General features: G+C 47.3%; 1 protein-coding gene across 1 annotated transcript in view; it reads left to right on the top strand.

Annotated features, from left to right (window-relative positions):
- Positions 1-2,898: 2,898 nt before the first annotated feature.
- The window catches only part of SYN3 (synapsin III), a 410,811-nt gene continuing 390,103 nt past the window's right edge, over positions 2,899-23,606 (top strand). Inside the window, exons 1-2 of the mRNA XM_082636954.1 lie at positions 2,899-3,347; positions 21,493-21,550. Coding sequence (XP_082493080.1) covers positions 3,037-3,347; positions 21,493-21,550 — 369 coding nt within the window. The 5' untranslated portion in view covers positions 2,899-3,036. The remainder of the gene's footprint in view (positions 3,348-21,492; positions 21,551-23,606) is intronic.

Here is a 23,606-nt window from a genome sequence, read left to right as displayed (position 1 = left end):
AAAGACTTTCTATAAGGCCACAGTTATCAAGACAGTGTAAGGATAACAGATCAATGGAGCATAATAAAAAGTCCAGAAATAGATAACATGTAGTCAACTGGTGCCAACAAAGCCACTAAAATAATTCATTTGGGAAAAATATTTTCATAAATGGTGCTGGAAAACTGGATAAATGAACCTCTTCTCACACTCAAAAATCAAGTTTTAATGGACTGTGGACCTAAACAGAAAAGCTAAAACTATAGAGCTTCTATAAGAAATTATAAGACAATATCATCGTGATCATGGGGTTGGCAAAGATTTTTTTTTTTAACAAGTACACTGGGCGACATGTTTTAATATAAAGTATCAGTTGTCTTCCAGTGATCTCTTACTTTATTTATTTATTTATTTATTTATTTATTTATGGCTGTGTTGGGTCTTCATTTCTGTGCGAGGGCTTTCTCCAGCCCCGGCGAGCAGCGGCCACTGTTCATCGCGGTGCACGGGCCTCTCACCATCGTGGCCTCTCACCATCGCGGCCTCTCTTGCTGCGGAGCACAGGCTCCAGACGCGCAGGCTCAGTAATTGTGGCTCACGGGCCCAGTTGCTCCGCAGCACGCGGGATCCTCCCAGACCAGGGCTTGAACCTGTGTCCCCTGCACTGGCAGGCAGACTCTCAACCACTGTGCCACCAGGGAAGCCCCGGCAAAGATTTTTAAAAGCAGACACAGAAAGGACTAAATGCAAAAGAAAAACTTGGTAACCTGGACTTCATAAAATTTTTAAATTTCTGTTTATAAAAAGATCTGCAGGGCCTCCCTGGTGGCGCAGTGGTTGGGAGTCCGCCTGCCGATGCAGGGGATACTGGTTCGTGCCCCGGTCCGGGAGGATCCCATATGCCGTGGAGCGGCTGGGCCCGTGAGCCATGGCCGCTGGGCCTGCGCGTCCGGAGCCTGTGCTCCGCAGCGGGAGAGGCCACAACAGTGAGAGGCCCGCGTACGGAAAAAAAAAACCAAAAACAAAACAAAACACCGTGTGATCCTATTTTACACCCACTAAAACGGCTAAGATTAAAAAGATGGACAACAGCCAAAGGTTGGTAAGGATTTGGAGCAACTAGAACTCTCAGATGAAAGGTGCAAAATAGCTCAACCGCTATGGGAAGCTTTTGGACAGTTTCTTAAAAAATTAAACATGTGCCTACCCTATGACTTAACAAATTAACTTCTAGGTATTTTCCCAGAGAGAAAGTGAATCTCTCAATCAACCTTTCTCTCTGTGTCCCTTTCTCCTCGCCCCTCCCTTTCCCCTTCTCTCTCTCCACAAAATTACTTAAATAAAACATCCTAAGAGCAATTCTATTCAGAATACCTCCCAAACTGGAAACATTTCAAACATCCATCAACAAGAGAATGTAGTAACAATTTGTGGTTTATTCATCCAGCAGAACACTACTCAGTGATAAAAAACAGAATGACTTGATACGTACAACATAGCTGAGTCTTGAAACCATTACGCTGAGGGAAAGAAGCTGTTCAAAAAGAATAATACACAATCACATTTTATGTAAAGTTCAGGAATAGCTAAAATTAATATACGATGACAGACATCAGCAGAGCATTTGCCTATGAGGACGTGTGGATTAACCAGAAGGGGACACAGGAGAATTTCCTGAGGTGATAGGGGTATACTAAATCTTCTGCCAGTGTATACATTTATTAAAACTCCAAGAATTGTACACTTATGGACTATGCATCTCACTCTAAATTTTACCTCAACAAAAATATAAAATAATCTTAACAAAAAATATAGGTGGGGTTGAATTGCATGATATAAACAATCATTTTTCTCAGTGAGATATTTTGATCTCACATGAACAGTTTGGTTTTTTAAAACTTACTGTATTCTGTTCAGAAAAGGAATGCATTTGTTTATTAATCTGCTGGGGCTGCCATAACAAAACACCACAGACTGGCTTAAACAACAGAAATTTATTTCCTCACAGCTCTAGAGGCTGGAAGTCTGAGATCAGGGTACCAGCATGGTTGGTGTCTGGCGAGAGCCCTCATGCTGGCTTGTAGACTGTTGCGTTCTCCCTGTGTCCTCACATCGTGCGTAGAGACAGAGCAAGCTCTCTGGTGTCTCTTTTTATGAGGACGTTAATGCCATAATGAGACCCCCACCCTCCTGGCCTCATCTAACCCTATTACCTCCCAAAGGACCCCCCTCCAAATACCAGCACATTGCTGATGAGGGCTTCAACATATGCATTTGAAGGACACAATTCAGTTCGCAGCTATAAATATTCTAGAAAATCTGGAAAACATAGGTAAGTGGAAAGAAAAAGAAAAAACAAAAAACCTGTAGTCGCATTACCCAAATATAGTCACTGTTAACATTCTGATGTCTTTTTCTTTCCAAAGTTTTATTATTTCAATTTCTATGTGGTTGTAGTCATTCCGTACCTATAATCTTGTATCATGAGCTTTTAAATTACAACATAAAATTTTTTCTGTGTTACTAAAATCCCTTTTTAAATACCTCTTTTTAATAGCCACAGAAGGTTCTGCTGAATGACTGTGCTGCAGTTTACATGTTCATTATCTTGTGGTCAGACGTTGAGATACTTGCCAGTATTTTGCTAGTGTAAATAATGCTGTGATAAATACGTTTGTACAAGAGGCTTTTTCTGTAACTCGGATTTCATTCTTGGGATAGAATTCCAGAAAATGGAAATTGTAGGTTAAAAGGGTATGGTCTAATTAGATGTCGCCAAATGCCTTGCCAGAAAGATGATGTCCCACTTTGCACTGCCCCCAGCAGCAGGGCAGGAAGGGGCATCATCTCTTTGCTCTTAAGGGGCTGAGGTCATTTCCACTAATGTGTTTGTTGGCCTGTTTCCATAGGTAAAAAAAAGACAGCGGCAGCCGACTTGCGTGGGACTCCCCTGGCTCTTCTGCCCGAGACCCTACCACTCCCTCTCCCTGGCAGCCTCTGTTCTGGGCCTCACCCAGACAATCTGAGTAGGAACAAGCCATCTCATCATTCACAGCCATGAATTTCCTCCGGCGACGCCTCTCTGACAGCAGCTTTGTGGCCAACCTGCCGAACGGCTACATGACAGACCTCCAGCGCCCAGACAGCTCCACCAGCTCCCCTGCATCCCCAGCCATGGAGAGGAGGCACCCCCAGCCCCTGGCAGCCTCCTTCTCCTCTCCAGGATCCAGCCTTTTTAGCTCCTTCTCCAGTGCCATGAAGCAGACCTCACAGGCCCCCTTGGGGCCAATGGAGCCTCCAGGTCCCTCCACGCCTGTTGTTCAAAGGCCCAGGATCCTGCTGGTGATCGATGATGCCCACACAGACTGGTAAGTGGGACTCTGCAGGTGCCCCCTCCACAGGGGCAGGAGAGGAGATGGGGCTTATCTCCCTCGTGGGGAAGAGAGAGGGGAAGAGCTGTGAGAGGTTCTGTGGTATCAGAGACTGGCAGGAGGGAAGGCCACTAATGCCAAGCACCATGGCAGCTACTTTGTGCCACACTCTGTCCAAAGGGCTTTGTATTTAAGGTCTGAAATCTCTCACCTGCAAATCCAAAATCCAAAAAGCTCTGAAACCTAGAAAATAGTTTATAACTCATTTGGCAACAAAACCTGATCTGAAGGAAAGTTAGACTGTAATAGTCTTCATCGTGCTACTCACCGTGCTTGTTCATATGATTTGCTGCAGACATCGTAGTACATTTGATATGGGGTACTGCCCAGAGCCCACTGGAAGTATTATATATGGTGTATGCACTGTATTACTTTTCTAAAAATGGAAAACTTAAAATCTGCAGTAACTCTGGCAAGTTGCTTGACCTCATTCGGCTTCAGCCATGCTCTCTCATTGAATGGGGTTGCTATGAGGGTAAAAGAAACCAACAAAGGCCCACAGTCCTTATCTGAAACCCTTGGGAACAGAGTGCCTGAGTTTGCATCCCTACTCTTTCATGTACTGGCAGTCTTGTTCCAGAACCTGTCCTCTTAACAGCAAAGGTAGGCAGAAATGACAACCTTCCAGTCTCTTCCCAGGTATGCCCCGCCCCGATAGATGGTAAGCATCCTGGGGGGCAGAGACTGGACACGTGTGTCAAGGTTATTGCAGCAGTGGTTCCACAGGTAGTTACTGAGCACTGACTGAGTGCAAAAAACAGTCTTAGGTACTCAGGTAAGTAGTGAACAGGCCCTGCACATAGGGAACCGCAGGTGGAAAAGAGGTCTCTACTCCAAATTTTTGGTAGACAGATATGATAAATATTATCATTCCAGTTGGAGACATAGAATTTGCAGTCCAGGAAGTAAACCCAAATGCGGAGACATGGAAGCACACCATCCAGGGCAATTCTGACAGTGGACCCATGGATGGCCATGGGAGCTGGAGGGCAAGGTTTTCTGCATGCATCTCCAAAAGCTGCCACAAAGTAGGCATCCAGTAAATATGTATTAAATGAATAAATTAATGTATTCAGTTCCCTGAGCATGCCAGGTGCTCTGTTATTCTATCATGGATGTGTGCACTCACATTCATTCCTTGAGAAGTTAACTCAGGTTGGGAATGGTTGAGCCTATGCTTTGGAGTGGGAGATATTTATAGTTTTTAACGTATTCAATACAGTCAACATTAAAGCATGTCCAGCAGGTTCAGACATTAGCCATTATTTTCCTGCGAAGAAATCACTTCATCTCAACCAGGGTAGTCATGTGCCTGGCCTCTGTTCTGACCCAGTCTGAATCGTCTTCAGTGATGCTGCTTGCTTGAAGGGTCTTACATGAAGCCTTGTCCATCTCTGCTTATGCTCTTATGTAAAGCATCATATTTAGGTTCTGAGCCAAGGGGTTGATTTCTGCAGAGGTGTTGCTTCCATGCACTCTTGCCTGTGCAATCCTGCTGCCTCTCTGCCTGGTAATCAGAATGCATACATGGCCTTTGCAGTCCTCTGTTTCTCTTTAACCCAACGTGACCTTGATTTTGAGTGTTCTCTGCAGACTGTGTTATCCCTGGTTCAGTCAGGGATAACATGGTATGGTGATGGGGGGTATTTGTCAAAAAAGTTGCTTCCTGTGTGGAGGCTGACCTAATAAATGGCAGCATGGTGCAGTGGTTAAGAACTCAGACTTCAGAGCTGTCTGGATTCAAATCTCTACCCCATAATAGCTATATGACCTTTGAACGTTAACTGCATCTAAATGGGAATAAAATAGTACCTACCTGTAGGGTTAATATATGTAAGTGCGGTTAAAATCTGCGTTACTGTAGAAGTGTTTAGGATGTGTCTAGTAGACAGTAGGTGCTATTTAAGTGTGTGTTATTATTGCAGACTATTGTTACCTCCTGTGCAATATTCATCATCTCGACAGCAGCTCCTGTAGGCATGCCTATTTAATTTCTTTATGCCCAATATTAGGCAGAGTGGATTAGGATTTACCCCTGTTGTACTAAGGTTTTCTAATGATCACTCTTCCCTGCTAGCTCTCAGATGATAAAGTTGGGTCTTATTAATTAATGTCTGTCCCCCACAGTGCCCATATGGTGTGTAGTGTAGCGTAGGCGCACAGTGAATGAGATTGAAATGCCATGAATAGCCTCAGCCAAGTAACATTTAAATTTTGACTTTGGTCTTCAATCTCTCTAATCCACAGGCAAGACCAATGTGTGAATTTTAGGCTGTGCACCCTGGTGGGGGACACAATTTTTGGCCAGAGGAATTTCTCCCAGTCTGTTTCAGTCACGCTTTTCATATGCCCACAGGTTAATTAGGTCTTGAGAACAGCAGTCCTTTTCTTGCCTCTCAGTGGTTAAAAAAGTGGAGAGGTGAGAAACTGAGACTCATTATGTCACCTGGAAGTTGGCTCTGTACTCGTTGGATGTTTGTGACAGAGATTTCCTACCCACACGTAACAGCTTCTCCTATAGAACTCCATCCTAGATCCTTTAAGAACTTGCAGGCCTTTCCAAATACATTCCCAGCTTCCCAGATTGATGCTGGCTGCCTTAAACCCCAATCCTTCCCTGCAGAGTTCCCGAAGGATGCCTGTCCCCCTGATACCAGGAGTGGCCAAGAGGTGGCGGGCCAGCCCCACTGTCCCTGGGTGGCTTTGGCAGAGCCTCGCTGCCTGGGGTCAGCCCTCTGCCCAGCCCCTCCTTCATTGTGCAAACTGTTTCCTGAGAGGAAGAGGTTGTTGGAGGGGGAGAAGCCAGCTCACACAGCCCCTTTCTTCCTCCTTTGAGATGGTAATGAGCGGGGAGAAGATCCACTGTCTGGACTGAGAGTGAATCCACCGGGAACAATGTGCCTCCCTTTTCTTCCTTGTCAGCCCCAGTTCCTTCTCTCTGTCATCGCTTTCCAGGTCCAGGACCCTGCTGCAGAGTCAGGTTTCCTCGTGGGTGAGAGAGGTGTAGGAACCTCCCACTCTTGCTTCCTGACAGGCCAGCTTGCATACTCTCTGAACCAGCCTGGGCCCCCCAAGGATGATCTGATACCTGGCCAGTGAATGGGAGAAGGGGCGTGAGGTGGGGAGGGGAGGACTTTTCATCTTCTGAGGAGACACAGAGGGTCCCAATGCCACCTTTTCTGGGAAGAAGGACTCATGGCCGAGCATTTTAAGATCCCACCAGCTTTTGGGGTTGCCCCAGAGGTGAGCCTGGCTACATCAAGGATGTTGGGGAGCCTTGGACCAGGATCACCCCCCAATAAGGTCTGGCTCAGTAGTAGGTCTGAACTAAAGCTGGTGCTGTCCTCTGGGATGATGGGAGATCAGTCAGCCTTGAGAACCACAAGGGAAAGGAGAAATAAAACAAAAGCATTTCAAGCTCAGTTTTCTTCAGCCCTACTTGCCTAGAATTTTCCAGCAGTTTCACTGGTCTCAGGCCTCTAGCCTTGACCTCACCTCCTGGTTACCTTTCATGTTACCACCAAAGTATCATCTTTCTGAAAATACAAATCTGATCAGTTTGCTCCCACGCCCCACAATGTATCCCCTTTTATAACCATTTGGTGGTGCATCGTTGCCCTCAGGTTCAAAGTCAGAGTCATAAGCAGGTCTGCCCTCCCTCTAGTTCTGCCTCCAACTCCACTTCCTGCTTTGCTGCTTATTCCGCAGGAATAGCAATGATTTGTAGTTTTCAAACACACCTCTGCCTTAGCACATTCTGTTCCCTGCTACCTGGAATACCCTTCCCTATCTTGTTCCGAGCCAATCTCCATTCATCCTTAAAAGCCTGCTCAAGCGTCACGTCTTCTCTGAATTCTTCCCTGACACACCTACCCTGCCAACAGTGCTAATAACTACCTCCTTTGATAACTTATAATATATTCCATTGTGTCACGGCAGCACACATGACACTCTATTATAGTTAGCTTTAGGTGGCTGTTTCTTCTGCAAGAACAAGGTATATGTCCTATTCTTTTTTGTATCCCTGGTGGTCAACACATAGTATATTTTCAGTTATCATATGTCATTGTTCCCAACCCAGTCCAATCAGGACAACCTTTGTTGGGCATCATTGGGCCTGAAACTCACCTTACTTTAGAAGTCAGCAATATAGTACATACAGTTGAGGCGTTTCCAGTTTTACTCACCTGTGTATAAAGTCTTGGCTCTTTATTTTCCAGTACATAGCTGAATAACTGTAAGGCAGCTATTTGAGATTCATAAACAGATGAATTTTTAAATTATTAACAGAATGTACTGGAACCCTAGGTTTGATTTTTCAAAAGGAGAACATTGAATATGACCCCAAGAAAGATTGTTCATAACCAGGTCAGGGTTGAGTGTACTTCCTTGCTCTCGGTTTTACCTGCAAGGTCTCAGGAGCCCGAATGGGCATGGGGAGGGGATGTTGGGGTGAAGGGGGCATAGAGCAGCTAAGCCTTGGCCTCCACCCCTCCCTCCAGTGGCCTCTGGAACCCTCCTCTCCTCTTGCCTCACCAGTGGTCCTTGTTCCCAGAATGTCTGCTATTCCCTTTCAACAATTATCTATTGTTACCTTCCCTTTTATTCTCCACCCTTCCCTAGGATTTCTTTTTTATTTTATTTGTTGAGGAAATGAAAAGAGGATTCTTAGTTTGAAACACCCCTTAACTACTATGTCTTCAGCCTGGCGTTTGTGAGGCTATACTATTCTACTAAATGATGGCTAATGATACTCATTAAAGCACAGTGTCCATGTCTAGATTCTCCAAGAGTTCTTATGTTGTGTGATAATTTGTGTCCCCATGACCACCAACCCACGCATGCCTACTTGCTATCTTTGTATCCCAGCGCCTAGAACAGGGCAGGCAGATAATAGGTGCTAGGAGACATCTGTTGATTGAATGAGTGATTTGAAGGTGATGTTATTGGTAATGACAAGGGTGAAGGTGTGACAGTGAAATTGAGGAGTGACCTTGGTGGTATTCTTCAACCCTCTTTTTCCCTCTCTCACTTACTACTCAATCCAACAGGAAGTCACAGTGGCCATAGTGAGAGCATTTACACCATGGAAATTGGCAAGTGCTACACACCAGGCATTTAGGTCTCCCCAGAGAGCAGGTTGTTAAGCATTTGCCAGCACACCGCTGCTCGTTGCACTTCCTGATTTTACTGGGGAGCATTTTACAGGTGAGGAAGCAGAGCACAGACAGACCAGGCACCTGCTTGAGGAACCAAAGCCAGGAGAGGGGTAGGCTGGGACTTGGATGGAACTAACTTTTTAAAAGGCATTTCGCATGGTGACCTGCCTCCTCCTGACCACTGCCCAGGGTTTTAGTGTTTTGCATGAGGTAGGTGCTGAAAAATCTTGGTTGAAAAATGAATGAACACACAAATGAATAGAACAAACCACGAGCTCCTTGGGAATAGGGTCATGTCCTCATCATCATCATATGGCGAAAACTTGTGCACTTTCTATGACCAGACATTGTGCTAAATAGTTTTCATAGATTCTCTAATTTAATCCTCCCAACAACTGTATGGAGGAGTGTTACTATTCTCATTTTAATAATAAGGAAAACTGAGGCTCTGAGCCCAAAATGAGAGCAGATGCTGGTGGCACCTGGATCAGCTCAGGCCATCCAGCTGACAAGGCTGGGCATCCCTGTTCTCTTATCATTCTTCCCTCTCCCACCTGAGCACAGGGTGTCAGCCCATGGAGCAGGGCTCTGGAGCCTCACATGTGTGCACGCGCCCACACATGCTCGGTGTCTGAGGTCAGGACTGCTTGTTACAGCACTGTGGCCAAGCACAGGATCCTGGTGGCCTCATCCTCAGAGGAAAGCACCCACCTGGAGTTAGGCAGCCCTGCCCTACCAGTGCCTTTGGGCAGCCAGAATGTTAAGGTGCCAGGGGAAGAGGGGCTTCCTGCAGCCAACCAGACACTTGTGAGCTTAGCCTTGGAAGTTGGACCCTTTGCAGAAGTGGCCCTTGGACTATTTTCCTCTTTTTAAAGCACCAAGGGAGCTCTGACAGGGTCTTTTCTGTTCTTTTCCCCTGTGTTTTGATATTAAAGTGTGATTTCCTAACACATGGCTGACATGATTCCCCAAGAGAGTTAAAAATCGGGAAGAAGATAAGATGCAGAGAACTCAGGGCTGGCAGGTGGCAGGTCAGGATTGAAATGCCAGCTCTGCCACTCACCTGCTCTGAGGTCTTGGCCAAGCTGCTTTACCTTTCTGAGCCTCCGTTTCATCATGTGTAAAGTGGGTTTATAATGCCACCCCCTTCACCATACCACTAAGCTCACAAGGAGGTGTGAGGCTCCAATGAGAGCAGTCTGTTCCTCTTGTTCATGGACGTTTGTCAGTGTGATGGTTTGTTTACCTGTGATGCAGTTCTGCTCTAGAACATCAGCTCCAGGAGGTAGAGTTTAGACCTGTCTTGTTTAACCACCGTATCCCCAGAGCCTAGCACAGTGCCTTGAACTTGGTACAGTAGGATAAATGGAGGATATAATTAACAAGCAAATGTATGCTTTTGCCAAGGCTGTTATTATTATTAAGGGAAAGTTCAGGATTGAGGATGCCCTGGGGGAGAGCCTTTCTCAGAAAGCACTCAGCTGCCCTGGAATTCGGGAAGGGTTCCAGACACTTCCATGCTATTCCCCAGGCTCCTTCCTCCTTCCTGCCCAGCTGATAACTCAAAGGCTCCAGCCTCCACCTTAGAGTTGAGCTGCTTCAGGCTGCTTGAGTGAAGGTGCAAGACACTGCAGGGTGTCTTGGCAGCCCTAGAAGCCTTGCTGTGACCTAATTGTCCCCAGGGTGACCAGGACTTTCCACTTCCCACTGTGCCACCTTCTGGGGGGGTTGGGGAGCAGCATTAACTCAGAACTGGCATCACCAGCAGAGATTTTGGGTAGAGTTGTCGGTTTTAGCCAATAAAAATACAGGATGCCCGATTAATACTTAGATAAACAATGAATCAGTATTAAGTATATCCCATGCAATATTTGGTATAGACTTATTTATACTGCAAATTATCTGTTGTCTATCTGGGATTCAACTTTAACTGGATGTTGGGACTTCCCTGGTGGTCCAGTGGTTAAGACTCCGTGCTCCCAATGCAGGGGTTCCGGGTTCTATCCCTGGTCAGGGAACTGGATCCCGCATACCACAACTAAGACCTGGGGCAGCCAAATAAGTAAATAAATATTTTTTAAAATATATTAAAAAAAATTTAACTGAGTGTCCACTAGTTTATCTGGCCACGCTACTGATGGAGGTGGCAACGAGAGACAGTGCCCAGCCCCGCTAACATGCGCCCAGTGAGAGGCTGGCCTTTGCATATTTTTGCTTTCTGGGTGGGGAGCCAAACCAGGCTCCCGCAGTCGACCCCATGCTCAGGAAGCAGCTTTCCCTGCCTGTGATGAGGACTGAACAATCTCAGTTACTAGCAGGGCAGGAGCAAAACCAAGTGGGCAGTATCGAGGCAGGCTGCCTGGGCCCCCGTTCTCTCACTCACTTATGTGACCTTGGGCAAGTCTGACCTCTGAGCCTCACATTCCTCAGTTGTAAGGCAGGATCGGATCGTGGCACATCTTTCACGAGGGGTCACTATAGAGTTAGCGATGATGGCATAGGTGGGGCTAGTACTGGGCTTAGCTGCCATACAGGCACTGAAATGGTAACTGGTATTAACAATTAATTTCAACCACTAATTGCTAGTGAATATAATAGCGCTGGGAGCCAAAGGGAAGGAAGCCACTTGGCATGTTTCTCAGTTCAGCTGGATATGATTGAGAGCTGTCTCCTAGAAGCCCTGGAGGAGGGGTGTCTGGATGCTGGTAGGCTGGCACACTCTCTACTCTGAAGATGGGAAGATGGGGCCAAGCTGGTCCCCTCGTCCTGAAGTTGGCTGGGAGGGCTTAATGGGGGATACACACCTCGCTGTTGAAGACACTTGGCTCTGGGAAACAAAATCCTTATGCCTCCCTCCACCACTGCCCCTACCCCTAAGACTCTCCTTGAACAAGGACGGGCCCTGCCGGTTCCCTGTGGGGAAATCCAGAGGTGGAGGGAGAGGGAGCTAAGAAAGTCTTGATGAGAGGGGTCTTGCCACCCTCCTACTCCCTTCACCTGCTGACTCACAGAGGCCACCTCACACAACCTGGAGTGGTGCTGGACTTCTGGGCTCGTCCTTCCACTCTGGGCACCCTCTGCCACTCCCCCTCCCTCCGCCCTGGTGCCTGGGCAGGGAGGGGCCTTGGGCATTCCCCAGCAGCCTGCCCCGTCGCCTGGACACCAGCGCCGTTTTCCCAGGCCCGGCCCCTTTTATCAGGAGGACAATGTACACACACAGTGAGGGCCTTGTGTGGCACCCAGGCCCCGAGCCCTTTGACTTGAGGAATTTTTCAAGTGCTGACCTCTCTCCGTGAGGTCTCCCCGCCATCCAATCCAGAGGCCTGGTGCCCCTGCTGCTTCCTACCCTGCTCTTGCAGGGAGAGAGGGAGAGAGTGGAAAACAGTGAAGAGTTGTCTCCTGCCCTGGTAGAGTCTTCACCCTCAGACTGTGGCTAGGAAATCTGGGGGAAGTGTCTTTGAGCAGAAGGGAATGTGGGGAGGAATCTGATATGTGCTGTTTCTTCCTAAGTTCTCCCTTCTCTGCTGATGCTGTGAGATCTCAGTGGAGCCACTTTCCTCTCTGGGCCTCAGTTTCTTCATAAGTCAAACAATGACAATAGACTAAGATCACAGTCCCCAAAACACTGTTTCCATCAGAATGACAGACTACCAGGCACCACCCTACACCTTCTGTATTGGATAGAGTTCTTTGTTTGCAAGAAAAAGAAATTACTTTGGCTGACTTAGGCAAAATGGGAGTTTATTGAAAATATGTGGGAGGCTCACAGAATGAAAAGAAAAGCCATGAAGACCCGAGTTTAGGAGAGGTCAGGACCCAGGGCTCTGCCAGGACCTAAGAGGCAGGGACTTGGGGACAGTCTCTGGAGACGTCAGCTCCTGTTTCCTCCCAACCTTGTGCCTCTCTGCTCAAAAATCAAATTCCTGAGCAAGAACGAACCTGGCTGGTTCCACAGTGTGTCCTGGGGACACTTGGGGACAGTCCCATCAAGACTGTGTGCAGGAGAGAGGCTTGGTTCCATGTGTGCAAGTGCAGATAGAGGTGCTGTTACTAGAAGTCAGAATGGGTGCAAGACAGGCCACAGTGAGATGTACCCCTAGAACTACAGAGTTAAAATATCCAGAGGAGAGCTCAGGAAACTTTTTTTAAATGATGAAGAGCCAAGTTTAGAAACCACTGAGCTAGAGGACTGGTTTCATGTGGCTCCCAACTGGTAGAACTGAGGCCAATGAAGCAGACAAATAGGGAGACGTGTCAGCTCAGTGCACAGAATGGTAAAGTCATCCAAAGACCACGTGGGCTTCCCGGTGAGGGAGTGAGCCCCTTGTCACTTGCAGGTATTCCAGTACAACTGGGCTGGTGATTTGGGAGGAACAGTGCAGAAGAGGCTCACACTCTAAAAGAGTCAGCCTGCAAGCCCTTAAAGGAGGCTCAGACCTGCAGCTTTTCATTTTCCCCACTCTGGCTTTGTGTCTCAGTCAGTTTTCCTGCCTTTGCCCTGCTTTTTTCTGAAGAGTTCAGCTGTTCAACTTCTGAGTCTTCCCTCACCCTCCAAAATGTGGTTTTCTCACCTAGGTCCTCCTCTTTCGAAGGAGTCCCTCAGATGCCATGGGCTCTCCTAGCAGTAGCTGTTCCTGTTCCTCCAGACTTCACCTGCCTGGTTATAGCCTTGCCCTGTGGGAGGCATGTCACTGGGTGCATGCCGGCCTCATTACAGAATGTCTTTTCTCCTGGGTCCTGTGGAAGCCTGCCTGGGATGTGTTTCCTTGACAGGAGGGAGGCTGTAATGGCAAGAGAGGGGATGGTGCTTTGTGTCCATTTTCCTGACCTCCAACTCTGAGTTGGGAGAAGGGGTGGACGTGTGGGCTTCCTGAGGGTTTGCACGGAGCTAATTGCCATTTTCATAATGGAATTCGTTAAATTAGGGGTTGCCTGTGCAGTTGCTCACAGGAGACAAGGTGGTCAGTGAGTGAAGAGGCAGGTGTTAGGAAAGGCACGGGCACAGAGAAATATTTCCCTGCTACAAGGAAAACAACAGCGCAAGCTCCATGACAAATGTATCTGCCACTTGACTCTGGCTGCAGAGAGACAACAGGGAGCAGTGGGGACTGTTGAGTGTGGGAACTGATGCCCTTCTGAAGGCACTAGCTGCCGTCCACTCAGCCAGTTTTTGCCATGTGGGAATACAGGTGTGGTGTTGCCCAGTTACTGATTTTCAGGGGAAGCCAGAAATCTGAATTCTTTATATGAATTTTCTATTTTAAAATTAAAAGTATGTAATTTAAGTCCAACAAAACAAGACTGTGGACTCCATGAAGTTTGCCAGTTGGCAGCTTCTGATGAAGACAGGAGTCAGGGTAAATATTCCTCATCTGGACCTGTCTCCTGGCTAGACCAGGAGCACCAGGATGGCAGGGGGCTGTTTTGTTCAGCATAATTCCTAGGGACTAGCACAGTGCTAAGCACATAGTAGACCCTGGATGGAGGGATGGAGGGATGGATGGGTGGATGGGTGGATGGGTGGATGGGTGGATGGATGGGTGGGTGGGTGGGTGCATGGATGGATGGGTGGGTGGGTGGATGGATGGGTGGATGGATGGATGGGTGGATGGATAAGCGCATGGGTAATCGGATGGCTAGATGGATGAATAAGTGGAGGGAGGGAGGAGGAGGGAAAATGACTTATCACAGCTTTCTCCTTCTGTGCCCTGCCCTTCTCACCTTGACAGGCCTCACAGCCCCTTTCTGAATCAAACACTTAATATTCTCATGGTCCTCTTCTTCTCATCCTCCTTATACCATCTAAACCCCTTTTACGGATGATCAGATATAAGTCACTTGCACCTTGGTATGAATTACCTTTCAGTGTGTAACCGTTTTCATGGGCATTTCCCCAGGTTGAGCTCTTAATAGATGCTCATTAAATGTTTGCTGAGCGAACAGCTTAGCCTTCTAAATGTGAACTATCTTGGTGGAGTGAAGGCTGTGGATTTTCAGAATTCTGTGGGAATGAGGGTGACACAATGTTGTGTCTTTGGAGAGAAGAGGGCTAGGAACTGGGAGATAACATTCTAGCATGATCTCTGCTGTCAGAATGAGTGGGTGGCTGACGATTTTGTTTACCCTAAAGGCTGGTGCTGGGGGGGAAGAGGAGCTCCCAGGCAGCAGCCAAGGCAGGTTTCCATCATGCTAGACATGAAGCAGGAGTTCCATTTAGAGCAAGGAAGATACTGCCACCTTCCCCTAAATGCTGTGTCACTTCCTCACGTACATGCCTACTTGTTGAAGGACAGGAGGGAAAGAGATGAACAGTGAACACTTGCCGGGTGTCAGGGATCTCATTCATGGGGCCTTACAGCAGACATAGTGATACATAGTGATGTGCTTACTTTTTCAAATGAGACTGGGGCTCAGGAAGGTTGATGTTTGTCTGAGGCAGCACTAGGGAATAAAGAGCAGAGCTGGAGAGGACCTGGGTCTGTCCTCTGCTAACGCTGGCAGTGCCTGCCCCGCTCTTTACCTGGAGGGTGAAGTCCACCCCAGCAGCCCACCCGTGAGCAGCCCACTTGCTGGCACGCTTTTGGCACGTTCCCAGAGGCCTTCACATCTGCGTCCTCATTTTATCCTCATGACCCTATCTGTGGGTGGATCTTCCCATCCCCACCCTGTCGATAAGGAAGCAGAGGCTTGTTCAAACGTTGCAGGTGCCAGAGCTGCAAATTCAAATCTAGGTCTTCTGCTGCATGCCTGTCGCTCATTTTTCCTGCATATCGGGAGACATGCCCCAGGAAGCTTCATCAGCCCCCTGAGCGCCACCAGTGCCTGCCCAACTCATTTGTCCTTGTATGTGCCTTTCACACACACACACATCAGACCTTCTCAGATTCATCTTTGCAGCCCTTTGTCCTGGCAAAGGATAAGTACCAAACATTGGATGGATGGATGGATGGATGGTTGGACGGATGGATGGATGAACTGGGCCACTTCACCAGGGAAGTAGCCCCTGGCTCTCAGACTGGGCTGGGTCCCTTTCTGTGGGCTGACCTGTTCTTTGGGCTAATGCCCTGCGTGGTCATTGTCCTTTATGGGTCTCTCCCTCCTGTTAGGTAGTAAGCCCCCTGAGGCCAAGAACTCAGGGATGAGGATGTTATCTTCATCCCTGTTTCCTTAAAGTCTGCAGGCTGGAGCACACAGTAGATGGTTAGTACAAGTGTGTTAAATGTCTTCCAAAGAAGCCTTCCCTCGCCACCCCAGGTCAGATCTCCCTGCTCCCTACTTCCTACCCTGTACCACCTTGTTCACTGTATTCATCATTTCCTTTTCACCTGGTTAGTTTCCTGACTTTTCCAAGAGCATGTTAGCTCCACAAGAGCAGGGACTGTATCAGCCTTTCCCCTCATGCCTAGTAGGGTGCCCAGTCCTTACGAAGCTCAGTAAGTAGTGGTTAAATGAGGGAGTGAATAAATGATGTGAATTGTGATCAGAGCTGCCCACACAAATCCCCGTCCCTATTGCTGTTGGAAGCCTACGAGGGGACATTCATCATATCATGTGGCTCGGGGCCCTAGTATGTCTCACGTCCTCACCTTCACAGATCCCTGTACAGGTGCAAGGGGCCTTGTCACTCTCAGAGGGTCCCTCCCTGTCCTAACTCACTGGAGCCCCCCCAGTTGCAAAGAGGTACGATGAGGCTGCCCCATCATTGGAGGGTCCCCTCTGGCAGTGGGAGGGGACCAGGAGGGTTAGCTATTCTTAGGAGTAGATAATGGAGTTAGAATGGGATCTCTGAGTTGGAACTCTGTGTTCAAAGGCCCTGCTTTTGTCACACCTTCATCCATCCAGCCTGTCATGTGACCCTCCTCACCTTGCTCACTGAGAAAACCCTGAGTGTGTCCACCTTCAGGCTTCTCCTGTGTGGTCTGTCATCCATCTCCCCCAGCTTCTGTCCAGGCCACAAATGAGCAGTGGGCATGTTACATCAGAAGTAAGAAAACCTGTTTCTAGGGCCAGATCCCTGCCTTCGTTCTCCTCCAGCTACTCTGAGACAGAACATCCCTGACCCTCTCCTCCCCAGGAAGGGCCCCGCCAAGGCCTAGCCTCACTGGCTGTACATCCCAGATGGGATTTATGAGAAGGGGGCTGCTTGGACACAGGTGGATGTGGTTTGTGCTAATTCTCCTCTTCCTTCTGCCCGTGCTGCAGCCATGAAAGAACTCGGCATCACTCCCCATAAATCTTGCTCACTCACCACATCCCGCCTCCCCAAACTAGGGATTTCCCACCCCAGGCAGCACTGGTTTTATAATATTCTCCTTCCTGGTGCCTCTAATGTGGCAGTAAAATCCAAGACCACCCACAGAGATGGAAGCTTTGTAGACTCAAGAGCTTCCCCCAACCCCTTCCCAAGGCCAAGGACCTGACTGATTGTCCAAGGACTTGACTGATTGGCCTGTGGATTCAGGGATCTCATTATGAGGATAAACATATTAGGGCATTAGGAAGAGGTCTGCATTAGGAAGACAGAGACCTCAGGCACAGTGGGGTCGACCATTTTGCCTGAGGTCAAACAGCCGGGCAATGACACAGGCAGCAACCCCAGCCCCCAGGGCATCTAGAATTCCAGACCATCCCTACCCTTTCCTCTGCCAGACAGAACTGTTCAGAAGCTGCTCAAGCCTGAATGAGCCCCAGGCAAGGAGGCAGCAGTCTGTGTGGCCTGTCAGGAGACAGACTTCTGACTCTCGGCCAAGCAGGGGGAGGGACTGCCTGACCCTCAGCTTCAGCCTGAGTCCGTCTGGCAGGCCCTGTAGTAAACATTCCAGAGATGGGCAAAACAAGTGTTTTTCCTGAGAAGGTGAGGCCCGTGGAGGCTAGAGATGCTTGGGTGGTATTGGTGTAGTGCTCTGAGTTCTGAGTTAGAATCCCGTCGAGGGCTGCTGGTTGTGTGTGTTGGACACTGAATGGTGACCCCACATGGTAATGGGTATGGATTTGTAAGTGTGTTACAGCATTGCACCAGTAGATGGCAGTAGAGCAGCTGGAGCACTGGATGCCCCATGGCCTATCCCTGGAAACATTATTCATTTACCCATTCAGCAAACATTCCTTAAACATGTGCCTGTGCCCTGGCACGTTGTGCTGCTTTCGGGAGATTCAGTGAGCATCAAGACACGGTTGGTTTCAGGTTTCCAGGAGCTCACAGACTAGGTGTACAGGGGCAGGGGACATGTCATTCCAACACACAGTGATATGTGTTATATGGTTGTTAAGTAGAGCGCCCGTGGGAACCCAGAGGAGGGACACCTAACCCAGCCTCGTTAGGGGGGTGCTTTCAAAGAAACAGTAGCAGGGATCTCGAACATGAGAAAGAGGTAACCAAGCAGAGAAGGAGAGAAAGCAAACACAAAGGCTCAGAGTCATAAAAGCATAGGAATCACAGGAAGTTGAGTGTGTGCAGTAGGTGGGCAGAAAACCAGAGAAGAAATGGGCCATAGGTTAACAGGGTCCAGATCATGAAGGTTCCCAGAAGGTCTAGCTGAATCCTGAAAATCTTTAAGCACAAGGTCTAACTCACCATTGCTGCTTAGAGGCTCTGTGTGACTTTGAACCTGTGGGGGCTAGTCCTGGCCCTGCTGCTCCTCAGGGTGGACACTGGGGTCAAATCAATAGGAGGAGGGACGTGAAGGACTTGCAGGCCTTCGGTACCAGTGCCGCCTATTTATCATCAGCAGCATCACCAGCTTCTTATTGCGCTAACGGGGCAGATCAAAGTGAGATGAACTGTAATTCTTTTCTGTCACCCCCATGAGGGTAGGATTATGTTTGTTTGTGGGTCCCCACGTACGGCAACTGTAGCCACAGCGTACACACTCAGTGGTTTCTTTGTTGTCATTGTTGATTCTGTCTCAGACCCTGGGCTGTATACTTTGGAGCTTACTCTGTGCCAGGAACCATTCTAAGTGCTTTGTACGTCGTGTCTCATTTAACCCTCACAACACCCCTGTGGGATAGTTACTGTGATTATCCCTGCTTCCCAGGTGTGGAAACTGAGGCACACGGAGGTTGAATGAGTTACCACCCAAGGTTACACAGTGAGTGAGTGGTGGCGCTGGGATTGCATCCACGTGGTCTGGCTCTGAGCCCACACACTACTTACTGCCCTTCAGGTACAGGATCAAGTGAATTTCTCACCACACCGTGGCTGGCACATGTTATCAGCACTTAACAAATGACAGAACTATGACCTGGACGGGTTAAGTTCCTTGACTTGGAACATGCAGTGAGTTGTAGAGCTAAGACTTTGCCCAAGCCTCTGTGATTCCAGATCCATGCTTTTCCCAGTATGCCAGTGATTTCATTCATTAGTTACCATTCTGAGGTCCCAGGATCATCCAGTACTTCTTGTAAACCCAAGTGACAGGGACCCCTGCCCTAAGTCATACTCTGGCCCTTACTAGCTATACTCCTGACAACAAAGGAGGACCCTGCAAATTGCACCCTTTGATCATGCAGTGGGTACCCAGACCTGTAGAAATCCCTGCCCATAGGGACCCAGGCCCAATTCCAGGGCCTGTGTAGGCCAATTCCTGGATCCATCCTCCCCAGACATGGCCAAGGCACTGTTGATGGGGGTGTGGGTGAGGAGATGAAGCTTGGCCATGTGGGCTGGGTCATCCACATGCATGCACAAGAAGCCCCAGTGATGCAGGAGAGGAGGGTGGGAGGAGAATTAGGAAGGACGATGGAAACCAAGAGCTGGCAACTCCCATGCCACCATGTTCTGGGTGGATCTCCAAGAATTCTGACAAGTTTAAATTCTGACCCTTCCAGGTCATTATGAAGTTATGTTGGTCAGGGAAGGAAGATAGGCATGTTTTATTTAAATGTTTGCTAGCTTTATCAATTTTAAATATCAGGCATATGATACATAGGCTTCCATTTGTTCTTTTGTCCCAAGCCCTACAAATATTAGAGGGGGGTCTTATCCCAGGGTCTGGGGTTTGCCAGCACTACCTTTAAGGATTCATAAAATTCACAAACTACATGAAAAGGTTCTCTTTGCATGAGGCTGGCTGTACACACATTTTGTTGAAGACCGTCCTGGGAGGAAAAAACAAATCTTGCTTTCAAGTCACACTAATAACTCCTGTTCCCATAAAGTTCTACCTACTTGACATCTAAGCCAGTCAACATTATAAGAAAAAGTGGCATTAATATTACAGCCATCAGTCAGTGACTGAGGCAGTCTTGGAAAGAGATGAACTCCACTGGCATCTGCTAAGTGTGGATAGACTTCAGAAGCAGAGAGACTGCAGCTTGGTCAGAGAATTTGTAGCAAAGGTTCAATCTGGAAGGTTGAAAAAAGAGGTGGCAACATCGACGTTCCAGGGAAAAGAATAGAAGAAGAAACTAAGCAGAAGACTCTTGGATGTAACATTACTGATTAGAACTCAATCATGTGGTCATACCTAGCTAAATGGAGAGTTGGGATATACATTTCTTGGTGCCAGTCTATAAACACTCTCACTGTAGGCAAAGAGAAGAATTGGGATTGGGAGCAAAGAGCTGTCTGTGCCCCGGGGAAAGTCTATGGAAGTGCTTAACACAGTGCTCAGATTATAGCAAATCACTGAGAACTATTAGTTTCATCATACCAACAACCAGAAAGAGCAGATGGAAACTTGTATTACTTTTGCTTTGTGGGAGGGCATCTAAACCCAGGAGCACCCCAACATTTGCTGCTGTTTTTCAGAGCTGAGAAAAAAACATTGATGTGGCAGTGGAAGTCCAGGATTAAAGCTGCTTAGGCAAAGTATTTCGTCTCTCTGGGTTTCAGTTTCCTTATTTATAGAAGGGAAATAATAATACCCACCTCATGGTGGTAGCTGTGTTAAATGAGAAAGACTAAGAATATAGCACAGTTTTTGGCACAGAGTAAGTATTCAACAATTTTTTCCCCCATTTATCTCTTCAATCATTTATTCTTTCAACAAATATTAATTGAGCTCCTACTGTGTGTCAGGCATTCTGGTAGGTGTTGGGAATAGAATGATGAGTAAGGTAGATTGTTCCTGGCCTGGAGGAATTGTGTTACAGTTTGGTTGGACACAGGCATGAAACCCAGTTACTAATTGCAAGTAATTTCAATTATAATAAGTGCTATGAAAGAAAAGTAGAGTATGAAAAGAGAATTTATATGAGAAAAGACATGACTAAGGTCAAGGTTAGGGTGCTTACAGAGAAACATGGGCAAGTGGATGGATTTGAGAAATAATTAGAGTGTAGAATCCATGGGGATAGGGAGAGAGAAAGAGGAAACAAGAATGAAGTCTAGGTATTGGCCTTGAGTGATGGGTAGATGGGATGCCATTTATTGATAATGGGAAGACAGAAGCCGGGGTGTAGAGGAAAGGTGATGGAAGGGTGGTTGGATGGATGGATGGACCAAGGGACAGACGAGGTCTGCTTCGTTGGACAGATGGACAAATAAAGAAGTGAGGAGTTGGATAGAGCAATTTAAAACGTCCTTTATGGATCACATAGGGTATAACTCAATAAAAGAATTCTGCATTATTTATTTACGTAGGATTCTTTATTTCTTTTGATCCTTAAAATAATGTTTAGAAATATATCGTGCACGTATAACTATCTCCCTTTACAGAGGATAAAACGGTGACACGGGGAGGTAAAGCAGCTTGGCAGAACCGGAACCTGAGCGTCCAGTCCTCCCATCCTGTACTCTTTCCCCTCTCTCACACAATATATATAAAGAATGAGGAAATCACCTGTCTAGGTGGGAGAGAGCAGGAAGGTGGGGAATGTGTCTGGACATGCACCTCTGGGGGTAAGACCTTTGGGAACAGGGAGAAAAGAGTGAAGCAGTCTGCATCCTTACTCAGTAGATTTCTTCCTCTCCTTCACAGGGCCAAGTATTTCCATGGAAAGAAGGTGAATGGAGAGATTGAGATCCGAGTGGAACAGGTAAGTTGGAGCTGAGGCTTTAGTGCTATCGCCATGACTTTTTCTATAGCTGGAGCCATTCCCAGGAGCACCCTTCGTCCCCATCTTATAGAACTATAATGAGTCAAGATTACCAGAAAAATCCTGACTTATACTTGGGAGACTTCTTAAATTACAGATTTATTTAGTCCAATGGTTTTCAACCTTTTTGTTTTAACAGCAGAACTTTTATTCAGAGGAAATCGCAAGTAGGAGCCCATTCTACCAAGCTTCTTTGGTGGAAACGGGCATAGGGAGCCCCACAGTCTGTCTGCTCCGTCCTGTTCCACCTCCCTCCTTTCCCCACCGTGGTCCCTGAGGTGTCTCCTTGGAACCACTTGGGCTAGGAAGCACAATGTAGGAGCACAATGGGTTTGAATCCGGGCTCCCTTGTTTTCTAGATATTGGGCAAGTCAGTCTTTCTGCGTCTCATTTTCCTTGGGATTAAATTATGTAAAGCTTCAAAAGAGATTAGAATCTCGAATACTGGCTCTTGTTATTACCACTGGTATCAACATCCATACCCCTCATTTTATAGGGAAAGAAGCACAGACTTGCCCATGGCTACAGTGGAAGTCAGTGACAGAATTAGGACCAGAACTTGTGGTCTCCAGATCCAGGGCTCCTTCCATTCATTCAGTGAACATTTGCTGGGGACTAACTCAATACCAGGCACCATGCTTGGCCTTAGAAGGGCACATCAGGGCATGGGCTCTGGAGCTAGACTCTAGGTTCCAGTCCCAGCTGTGTGATGTTGGTTCAACAATACTTGAGCTCTCTGAAGTTCAGTTTGTTCATCCGTATAATTGGGGTAATCATAGCATCAACTTCACAGGGTAGCTGAGAGGATCAAATGAGTTAGTCCAAGAAAAGTACTTCAAACAGCACCTGGCATATATCAACACTTAGTAAATGTTACCCATTTATCATCATCCTCATCATCAAAGGCAAACAATTAATAAGATAGAAAAGGTTCCTGCTATAAGAGGAACTCAGAAAAGCATGATAAAAAAATAGAGAGGTTTGACTTTTATGGCACTCTTTGAGCTTTGTGTGTTGGAGGAACAGAAAGCTTTTCTGAGCATCAAATTTGAGTTGGCTTAGTATTAAAACATCTACAGCTTGAATTTCGATTTGATCCCGTGGCTTTCAAGTCAGTCCAATGTTCTACTGGTTTTCCTTCCATGGCAAAGAGCAGGTTATTTTTGTTCACTTGACAAATATTTGTCAAACGTCTGCTATGCTAGCTAGCTAACACATGGGGAACAAGGATAGAGAAGCAGAGGCTCTGTCCCGAAGAGCTTGTGGTCTAGGAAGGGAGGCAAGGTAAGTCTTCACAGAACCTAACACAGGTAGAATCCAGGAAAGAGAGGTCCAAACTTAGTGCTGTGGGCACCAGAGGCCACAACTATTTGAGGGAGTCAGAAGTGACTTCAGGAGGGGGTGGTATTTGAAATGGATCTTAAAGGATGGATAGTATTTCAACAAGTGGTGATTGCAACAGGAAGAGTGCATGAGACTGAATCAGCATGAGCAAAGGTAAGGAGCCTGGAAGTACAGGGTATGGAATGATGTGTGAACACATTGTCGTTCCCTGGCCCCAGCCTACTCATCCTCCCAAATTCTCTCTCTCAGTGCAGAGTGCTACCGTCTACCTTGCACCTTAGCCAGAAACCTGCATGGTCTCCTGGATACCTCCCTCTCCCTCCACCACTACACCCATTCACCAGGTGCTGTGGACTCCGTGTCCCACGTCTCTCTAGTCCACCCACCGTTCTCTGTTCCCATTGCCTAGGTCCTTGGCTGAACCATCATTGGCTCTCATCCAATCTTCCTAATCAACAGCCTCCTAACTTCATCTTTTCATCCACTTCCAATTTATTTTTTGTACTAAAACTAGAGTGATCTTTCTAAGAAAACAAATTACCCCGAGTCTTAAAGTGTTAGCTTTAAAATTCCTTTCTCAAAGATTCTTTATTTGAGCCTTTCCACCCCAATCTAAATCAGGTAAGCTGGTTATTCCCTTTCATAGCGCCTC

The sequence above is a fragment of the Mesoplodon mirus genome (assembly GCF_964341445.2).
Source record: "Mesoplodon mirus genome assembly, chromosome: 11".
Lineage (NCBI taxonomy): Eukaryota > Metazoa > Chordata > Mammalia > Artiodactyla > Ziphiidae > Mesoplodon > Mesoplodon mirus.
The sequence above is the reverse complement of the archived record's forward strand: the minus strand, read 5'-3'. Positions and strand labels throughout refer to the sequence as shown.